This window comes from Stegastes partitus, unplaced genomic scaffold (assembly GCF_000690725.1).
Source record: "Stegastes partitus isolate 25-593 unplaced genomic scaffold, Stegastes_partitus-1.0.2 Scaffold1582, whole genome shotgun sequence".
Classification (NCBI taxonomy): Eukaryota; Metazoa; Chordata; class Actinopteri; family Pomacentridae; genus Stegastes; species Stegastes partitus.
The window spans coordinates 145,625-156,367 of NW_007579313.1; the positions used below are offsets into that span (position 1 = coordinate 145,625).

General features: G+C 41.7%; 1 protein-coding gene across 1 annotated transcript in view; it reads right to left on the bottom strand.

The window, feature by feature from the left end:
* LOC103371422 (usherin-like) overlaps positions 1-4,184 on the bottom strand; it is a gene marked incomplete at its 5' end in the record, with an annotated part of 67,663 nt that extends 63,479 nt beyond the window's left edge. Inside the window, 2 exons of the mRNA XM_008300747.1 lie at positions 2,496-2,829; positions 3,961-4,184. Coding sequence (XP_008298969.1) covers positions 2,496-2,829; positions 3,961-4,184 — 558 coding nt within the window. The remainder of the gene's footprint in view (positions 1-2,495; positions 2,830-3,960) is intronic.
* Between the last annotated feature and the right edge of the window lie 6,559 nt (positions 4,185-10,743).

Here is a 10,743-nt window from a genome sequence, read left to right on the forward strand (position 1 = left end):
AACATGTGTGGTTTGTATAATAATAGTTGCACCTTTGCAGTAAGACTGGGAGCTGAGGTGCAAACGTAAGCTACATGAGGATATAACAAATATATGCACTATCACTGGCGCAGCGTTGTAAACGTCAGGCCGCGACTGAAGCCTTGTGACGGACAGCTTGTTACAGCCCTTCTGGTGAGGTATACATACAGCTGCATATATACATACAGATGTACCTGCACGCATATGTGCATTATTTTTAGGAGTGTAAAGGGACTTCTGCTGTAAATGAGACCAGGTTGTAACTGCCAGTCTGGGACTCTTGTCTTTACTACTGTGATAACTGAAGAAGCAAAACACCCACAGCGACACACAGATGTAAATAGAACACTGAGCACAGACACATGCTAGAAACCCTGTGTTCGATTAAGAAATATTAGAAATACAAACTGTGTGTAGACAATACAGTATACGCTGTAATTATGATGCTCGGTCCACATGTGGAGCTATCTGGGTGTGATCTACCTCAGGTTTTTTTCTCCCCCGAAAAGTATAGCATGATACTCTGCATGTGAGTGTGTGTGTGTATCTGTGTGTGTGTGTGTGTGTGCATGAGAAACATCTGGTGTATGGTGGGTGGCGACAGCTTTATGTGCCTCTGCCCAGATGGTGTCACAGCATCGCCTAGAAACTCTTATCCTAACCGCCCCATGCTACACACACTCACACAAAGTAATTGAAACACATACACAGAACTACATTCACTTCAGAGGGGCACTGAAATAGTAACTAACTGGACGCAAACGCACACAAAACACGTGTCATTACGAGCACACAGCCACCCAGACACACACACACACACACACATAGCATCCACAACCACAATTAGTCTTGATTAAACAGACGTAACTACCCGGATAAATAATGTGTGGACAGACTGAAAATCACGACACACACGCCCACAAACACAAACACAAACACACACACACACACACACACACACACACACACACACACGCTCTTACTCCCTTTGGGCTGATAAATAGTGGAGAATGTTGAAATGGCATTTAAACGCCCATCACTAAGTTTTAATGACACACAAGTGTACAGCACAGAGAGAGTTACCATGTTACAGCTATTAATGTACACTGCAGCAGCTGTCTTGGTGTGTGTGTGTGAAAGTGTGCGTGGAAGGGCATCTGTCTGCGCGCCCGTTGATTGTAGCGGCTGCCACATTTAGAGTAAATGCAGAATTGGTTTCTGCAGGGTCGCAATTTCTATGAGCGTCATGTTTCACAGATGGCTATTCTATATTAGTTATTCTTCACTACGTCTCAGAGGACTGAAGTGAGAGTTCTAATTTACAGCAGTTATACATCAAAGGCCGGCAATGTAAATACATCACGAGTGGTCAAAATGTTTAAAACTCAACTGGATTACAGAAAAATACTGACATCAAGTAAACATTCAGTGAGTTTAAAGGGGGATGCTGCAGATTTTATTCAGTAGTTTTTATATTTTACGTACAAAACATTGTAAATTGTACATTGTTTTATCAAGCTGCACAAGTGTGGTTTCACTCATGCTACATAACTTGGCAATTAAAACTAAAAATGTGAAAAAGAAATAACGGACTAAGTGCGAGGTGTGTCAGAAAAGTTCCAGGACTGGTGTCACAAAAGATAGATTTCAAATCCAAACTACAAACCACCAGTTTTCCCCTGCAGACGATCAACCAGCACGTCTACAAAGAGATCCTGCAGCGTTTGCTTCGTTCAGTGCGCGAGAAGAGGCCAGAGTTGTGGCAGGACAAGTCGTGGCTGCTTCACCATGACAACACGCCTGCTCACAATGCTCTGAGCATCCAACAGTTCCTGGCTGAGAAGAACATCACCGTGCTGGAGCAACCTCCCTACTCACCCCACCTGGCTCTGTAGGATTTTTTTCCTCTTCCCCAAGCTCAAGGGGGTCATCAAGGGGACCCGTTTTGAAGACGTGGATGACATCAAGATGGCTGTGACGACGGAGCTGCGGAGGATCCTGGAAGAATCCTTCCAGGAGTGCATGGCGGCGTGGCAGAGAAGGCTGGGTAGGTGGGATTACTTAGAAGGGGATAATTTGTAGTTTGGATTTGAAATATATCTTTTGTGACACCAGTCCTGAAACTTTTCTGACACACCTCGTATAACCTGCCAGACGAATCGACTTACAAGAGCTGAAACGATTTTTCAAAAATACTAACAAGCCTAGATGTTTGAGGCGGAGTACAGTGTGAAGGTGTGATGAGAAAATCAGAACTTGAACAGATAGCCCACAAAAATACCTTCAGGCCTTTAAAGCATTAAATATTGTCTCATAGACAATAAAACAGCAAACCTGCATTGACAAGGTGATGAAAACATTATGCAGAACAGCATTAAGTAGTCATTACTGGATGAATATGGTTAAAAAAAAAAAAAATCTGATGCATTCCCTGTAACAATTCTTTTAAATTACAGCAAACATAGATACATTACCTGTATAGGTGTATTTTCCGGCATCTCCGCTGTGCACAACCTCCTCGTGTGACGGGCACAGGCTCCCCTCGAACTGCTTGTTCTCAGCGTGCGTGTGACTGTATGCGTCTAGCATTTTGTAACTGTTATTACTTCTGTTTGTATGTGTAGACAGGCCTGTAGCGAGTGTTTCCTGCGTGGGGCTGATGAATGGGGAGTACGTTGTGGACTGTGTGTCAGGCTGTGCCGACAACACCCATGTGCAGGCGGTCGTAGATGGATCAAGGTCACAGGAGCCACAGTAAGCTGTAGACGCTGCAGCTACGGGACACACAGCACCCTTTAAACACTGGTGCTGCACAGAGAAAAGGCAGAGAGACGGAGATAAACGGAAAGAATGAAGGGGAGGAGAAGGAGGAGTTAAATATGTACCAGAACAGTAAACAGCAGGATCAGAGGAGAAAGAGGAAAAAAGGTAGATTAGTGAAATTAAGGTATTCAGAATGGTTATTTTTCTTTAAGTGAGTCGTCAGCTAGACAAACTTATCCAACAGAAGTTCACTAATCCTGTAATCCTCCACACATACACATGCAGAATGTAGCTACATATGTATTATGTGCTGTTTGTGTGTGTATATGTGTGGTATACATGGCCCTTAATAACATCATTAGAGCTAATGAGAGTTCCTACCCTTTGTCCCTGTTTGTGTGTGTATGTGTGCATGCATGTGCCATCTCCCGCTGACTCAGAAACACACAAACGCCACATGACCCCAGTTGATAAATGGAAGATGGCCCAGTCCCCAACTCCTGATGTGACAATGAGAGTGAGTTTACCAGAGAAACGGAGAGATTCTATCGAACCCCTAATGTCCACTGGGCTGCTGGAGACGATCGGCTCTGCCATTACAGCCGATGTGCCAGAATTTACTGGACGTTTAAGTCCAGCATCTAACTTGCAGTGCTCTTTTTTTTTTTTTTTTACTCTGCTTCTGTATCTTTATGTGCATTAGATCTCTCTTTTTTTTTTTGGTCAGACCAGCTTGCATCTCTGAAATTAATGTCAAATTTGCTTGTGAATGCAACACCTATAGTAGATTAAAAAAACTCCCACAACATTTAACAGTGGATATAATATGAATGCATGTTTTTTTTTCATGTCACTTTTTGTTTTTTTTAATTTTTCAGTCTGTCTTAAACACAATAAGGAAAAAAAAACTGCTTTAAGACACTCAACATCTGGAATACAACAGTGGACGCTGAACTGCTGCAAAGACGTGATGAAGCAGTGGTGCAGCCGCTTCAAGAACTCATGAGGTACAACAAAGATAAAGTGTAAAAGATTTAGAAAGAAACTGACACAAATGACGGATTTCTCATCTGTGGCACTTATAATAGCAGACAAAACACAGAGTGTAAACAAGAAAAAAAAGGATGCACTATCTTAGACTCAAACACACACACATTGTCTCACATAAAAACACACCTGTATGAGGAGACCAGGTGTGGGTCGGGCAGCGCACACATGTCGTTGGGGGTCGTAGCCAATCCCATTGCAGCATTCCTCTCCTTGGTGTATCACCTTTGACCCGCAGCACTGCAGCGTCACCGTGGCGTTGCCAGCAGGGTGCATTGTGGGATATCCATCATTGCCCACGCAGCAAAGAGAGGTTGAAGAGTTGATGTACTCCTGACCACAGCAGACAAAACCTAAAGACAAAAGATTATTACGGTTTCATATGTTTTTTTTCACAATTTTTTTTTTTTATCGAGACATTATTTGTTAAGGAACTCTTTCCACTTTGGGCTAAAACTGCCAACTCTGTGTTTTCTTGCAACAAATTTAGCTGCCTCACAAATTATTCAAAATCTAATCAGAAGGTTATGTTGGTTTATCAAACCGCACACATTTCAAACGGCTGTTTAGGACACACTGAATGGTCAAAGACAATTTCAGTGACACTGCTCCACCTATAAACATCTCAGGTCCTCCAATACTTCAGTTGGGCCTCTGACATCATCTCGATTACATACTTTCATTACGTTTCTAGATAACATCATCAGCTTTAAATGTCTCTCTATTACAATAGATATTGGCATCACTTTACATTTCCTCATCAGCTGCGTATCCACACTGAAACAGGGTATTTTCTAAAACCTCTCATCCTATTATTCTGCCTCTTTCCTGCTCTTATAACCCCTCTGCTCTTTCTGTTTTATATCTTGTCCTCCTCCTTCCAAAATCTTTCCACCGTCCTCAGTTCCTTCCTTTCACCTCACATTTTATACTTTCTTCTCTCCATATTGTAAAAATATTCAGGCGCCGCAGAGCTGAGTTGTTGCTCATCTACACTTCCTAAACTCCCCTTTCCTCCTCTCTTCAATCCGTATTTTCCGATCTGCACAGAAACAGTATTAAGCTGCTCTGAATATTACTGCGCATCTTTTCTTATCAACTCCTATATACATCCACCTATCCTCCTCTCTCCCTCCTTCCCCTCCTCCCTTTCCTCTCCCGTATTCATCTCTCAGCAGTAATATTAAGGCTACGCCGTTGAAGGAATGCAAGGGGAGAGGAAGTGTGTTTTTCTGAGAGCTGCCATTTCTGACAGTGATAGGTGATGTCTGTCTGCCACCACTTCACCTTCAGCAGCAAGGTGACATTTAAAATACATGCTATCACTCCATTTGCCTGTAAATGTTTTCCAGCTGAATATCAAATTTCAAGTATGTTTCGTCGCATTCTCTGCTGCTTCACATTTCAAATTCAAATAACCCGAGTTGCTTTTAATGACTGACAAATTAAAACTGCTGCAGTAGTTGCTGCATATGTAAAGTAGAAATTCCTGACAGATATAATAATGTTTAGTGTAAAGAACATATAAAAAGGATGTGTTTAGAAAGCTGAATAGATAAAACGCTATAGTTAGAACTCTACTTCACTGAGTGTTTTTTAATGAAATTGTAATTTTGTCAATTAAACTTCCCAGAAAACACAATGAGCCTAACACGGGCTGCTGGTGGTGGTTTAAGTAAGTGATAGTTTACATTAATAATCTAGTAATGATGCAGTGTTCTGCTGGGAAACCGAAAGTCTTTCATGTGAGTGTTATTTGACACCATCCACTTAAACACTGGGGAAGACCACATGGATCCTCCCAACACTTGTAGCAGCAGAACAATGAGCCCTGTTGCTCCACAGGAATGGCTCGAGGAACAAAACAAAGAGCCCAAAATGTTAAACCAGCCACCAAACTCTCCAGATCCCAATGTGAACTAGCATCTGTGGGACGTACTGGAGAAATTCTCATCCACTGAGGCTCTGGTCCACAGAACACAGGACCGAAACCACATTCACACCTCGCCACAAAAGACTCTAACGAACCCCATCGTGGCAGAGGGAGTCCGAACGACTGAGGGGGAGGAGCAACAAACCCACAGTTGAAACTGAAACTAAAGTGTTAATGGCTCCTAAAGAATACAAGTACAGTAATATCCGGACTACAAGACGCTACTTTTTTCACATGCTTTAAACACTGCGGCTTAAACAATGATGCAGCTAATTTATGGACTTTCACAATTTTTACGAATTTGCCTCGAGACGACAGTGACATTGAGAGTGACAACGAAAGAGAGACTGAGAAGTGTGTCGAAGTAATTCTGATGCTGTCCAATTCCGACTCTGAAGAAAACGACTTTAGTGGTTTTAGTGCGCAGGAGGAAGATGAAGATAGTGATCAATGACTTTTCCTGGTAGGCTGCTGTATTTTTATTTTTTTTTTAACCAGCCATGTTAAAAGCGCTGTTTGGAAAAAAGCATTTACGGTATTTGTGTGTGTTACCGGTACGTATTTAATCAAAAGTTTTAAAAAAATAAATCTGTGTAAATATCTCATGTTGCAACGTAGACACCTGCAGCTTATAGACAAGTGCAGCCTATATATGTACATCTTTTATTTCCTTTTTAAAGTTAGTGGGTGTGGCTTATATTCAGGTGCACTCAATAGTCTGAATATTACGGTACCTGGAACTCCCAACTAGTCAGTCAGAACTGATGAAGCCTCTTGGATGAAAGGTGAAATGTCTTCAAGAAACTCAAGCAAGTCCAGTTGCTACAATTAAACTATGAGAATGACTGAAAGCCAGCGTTTCTGTACCAGACACCACAGGACACCCCCAACAGGTCCAGTGTCTACGGCCTTGTGGGTCGGGGCTGTATTGGCGGCATGAGGGGGAATCTGCACAATTATAGGCAGGTGGATTTATGTCGAGGCTGACTGGTGCAAATCATACAAATTCAGCAAACACTAAAGGTCACGTGTCGAGAGTTTAACAAACTGGGACACACAGGACATACAACACTGGTGAAAGCTGAGGATAGTGTAGTGAAGCAGAGTAAACACGGTGTCTTTTCTCCAGTGGTCGTCCTAATAACACAAGTTGAACCAATCTGGTTACTTTGATGGCTTAGCTCGGTGGAGGGTGGGGACTGGCAGGCTTTGGCCTTGCAATGGATTAAGGCTACAATATTGTCCTGCTATAACACTGACTCAGCAAATCCCTGCTGTGAGGGTGCATTAGAAATACAAATGAGCAAAGCGAGGCACGGCTAAAGTAAAGTATTCTAACTGCAAAGATGGGGAAATGAAAAATCATCTTTTAATGAGAGACTCCAACAGTACAACTTCTCATTTTGAATTACAGACCGGAATATTAAAGATAGAGCCAGTCTTTTGCGGTTATTTAGTTTATTGTAAAAATAATCTATATTTTATGAGGTGTTTAGCAAATTTATCCTAACAGTTGATGACATGCTGATCTGTGGCACAATCTACCCCCAGCTGTGATGCCCATTTTATTTGACAGCAGACATTAAACACTAAGTCACTGCTTTGTATCGCGGCCTCAGCCTTTAATGGGGCTGCAGCTAGTTGTGGAGTGATAAATAACTTATTGTTTAACACTCTAATCAGCATTCACACTTCGAGCACATTAAATGCTGTTAATTTAAGCAATCATTTCACTTAAAGGCCAAAAGTGGAGAATGCCACATATTTTCTGCTGCACTGTTGCACTGCATTATATCCTCAACGCATCCATCACAGGCTCCGTATGACAGGAAAACGCATGTGTGTGTGATTGTGTGACATAAAGGCAGTCTGACGGCTAGTAACTCACTTAGCAGCGGCAGCTGTTGCGGAGCCGGGGCTTGGTGGCCAATTCCCCCAGCGCCTTACTTCAGCTTCAATGACGCGCAAATAAACAGCTCAACACTTTTCCAAAATAGCTTCTCTCCACTCACCCCTCGTCCTCTCGGCATCCTCACCTCTACTCCTCCCTTCCATCCGGACACCAGGTCCTCCACAACTCACAATTTTCACTCATTTGCCTCCCTTCCGTCTACTCCCTCCACATCCAGCTGTCTCCCTCTGTGTCATCTCACATGGCTCCGTTCAAACAGCTCTCTCATACATTTTTCTGACTCAAGAAATGACAACTTTATCACTTGTGAGATTGATCTGTTGCCTCGTCTCCATCCTCCATCAATTTTTTTTGTCTGATCATTTGTTCCTGCAACTTCTAAATCAATCTATCCACCGTTCCACCTCAATAACTGTTTGTCTTACTCTACTTTAGTCAGTTTATTCATTTCCTTCCTTCTCTTATGGCCTCTTTTTTTCTCTCCTCAGTTCTTAATTTTAACTCATTATCTTGTAATCTTGTTCTCATCTTACTCACTCCCATGAAAACAGGTGAAAACAGATGCGTACTCTCATGCACACACTTAGTTTGTGGACAAGTTTTCTACATTTCTCTTTTCACCATACTTCTACTTGCCCCTCTCTCGCCCATATTTCTCCACTTCAATTTCATGACGTCGTCTTGTTTCCATCTCCCTCTTATCCTGTTTTCCTTTTGCTCTCTCTCTCTCTCTACCTGCATGCAGTTCACAGGTTTACATTGTTTGTTTACTATTCTGCACCTAAACTTCACTATTGTATTATCATGCATTCAGCAGAAATCCAATCCCTGTCTTTGTAAGCGTTATCTGTGTATGGGTGTGTGTGACATGCCTGTACATTTGTGTTAACATTTGGAAACGCACACCCCTATTTTCTCTTCCTCTCTATAAGCTGTGTGTCTTTGCATGGGTGTGTATGTGTTGAGAGCATTTTATCACACACCTCTTGTTTTCTCTCTTGCATCACAGAATGCTTCAGCCCTAATCTTCAGATTTACGCAGGATTTGCATACATTCGTTAATAGCGTCGGGAGCGCCGCGTCAACACAAGGTGCTTAGACAACGTGAATTATTATTAGGGTTTCAGTCATTCCACTTAATGATAAGTCAATATTTAGCCCTGCCAATGAACTACTGATAAAAATGTGTGTTGTGGATTAGGGTTATCCGCGCTCTCTAGGAGACCAAAACCCCTCCACAACTTTAAACAAACCAAACACTTTTAAATACCTGAATATATTACAAGGGGTTTGGCACGAAGTGCACAGCAAGAGCACAAATACATAGTTTTGTGTGTAGGCATAACAGCACACACTCACACTGAAGCAGGTTCCATAGACACATATTGGTGTACTTACTAACAAACAATGCTTTGGAAGGTTTTGACTTATCAACGATCTCTACATACTGGTTTCAAGAAATTACGTATGAAAAGCAAACGATAAGTTTGAAAATGTGTTTTTGATTTTAAGTTTGTTCTGCTTACATGAACAATAGTTGCACATTACAGAAAAACTACACAAATGAAGGTTATACAACAACCAGCCACAACATTAAAACCACCTGCCTAACATTGTGTAGCTTCCTTCCACACCACCAACACACTTCTGACCCTTCGAGATGTTGACATGGGACCTCCTGGACTGTCCTGTCGTGTCAGTGTCTGTAGGCACCAGGACATGGGCAGCAGATGCTTTGGGTCCTGTGGGTTGTGGAGTGGGTCAAGTTTGCTCGATTGAATTGGGGAGTTTTGAGGTTGGGTCCAGGGTTCAGGCTTGAGGCGCTTCTGAGCAGTTTTTACGTTGTGGTATGGTGCACTGTCCAGCCAGGGGAGCCTGCTGGTGCTTGGAAGTGCAGTTGCCATGGAGGCGTGTGTTTGGTCTGCAAACGTGTTTAAGGTGTGGTACATGTCAAAGTCACATCCACATGAATGCCAGGACCCAAAGTTTTCAAACAGAACATGCAATGTAAGGAGACTGTCAGTGGTTTTAATGTTGTGGCTAATTGATTTATACTTTTATTACAGGCTTGCCTTCATTGTAAAAAGCCTCTTCATATAATATTTACTACAGTTAAGACTATACATGCAGAGTTCAGATTTTTGATATGGTTTATGGGCTGCACTTTGGGTAATGGTGAACATTCAAGTTTGTGTGAAACTCTTCTTCCTGTGACCAAAACCTGTAAAGACCATAATTTTACTAAACATTTGCAACTTTTCCTGCTGGATACATTTTCATCTGAAATTTTCATTTTGAGTTTGGGTAGGTCTCATTATCTGCCATTTTCATTGCACTTACTCTTTCTCCTGCCTCAGACATATCGAAAAACAGGATAAGGGGTTGAGATGTTTTAAAAAACCCATGTCAACTAATGGGACTTCTAAAAATTCAAAATTTTGCAGATGGCATTTGGGACTTGGCCTTTAGCAAGACACACTCTGTTTTAATGTATTTGTCCACACACTTATCCAGCTCACAGAAGTACACTTTTCTGACGTTTCTAAAAAAAAATTTAAATTAAAAAAAAAAAAAAAAAAACCCCTGCGACAACTAGCTAGTATAAAAACTATGTATGGGCCTGCCTCACCTTTAGTATATTCAGGTTTAGCCCTTAACTAGTTTATTTTTAGAAATCAGTCTTCTAAACAGGTTTCTGAACTTTTTCAATGATTGACTGAGCGTGATCCGCTGACTGCTGTATGTGACATTCCCCCACAAAAAAACATTTTGGACAAAACCACATTTCAGATATGCTAGTCTTTACACACTTACTGGCTCAGCAAGCATTGCTGCATATTTAAAGTGAATGCGGTGGCCCCTCCCATTCCCATTGGACTACAAATGTCAAGCTATGTTTGAAATATGACAAATTATTTCACTCAAAAATCAATGAGAGTCTTAATTTATTCTGGATTAAGAAGAAAATATTGTGAAAAGAAAGAAAACAACATCAGCTCCCATCAAAGCCAAAACAAGTGGTATCCACTTCAAAACCCACTAGTGGTTGCATACACACACACACACA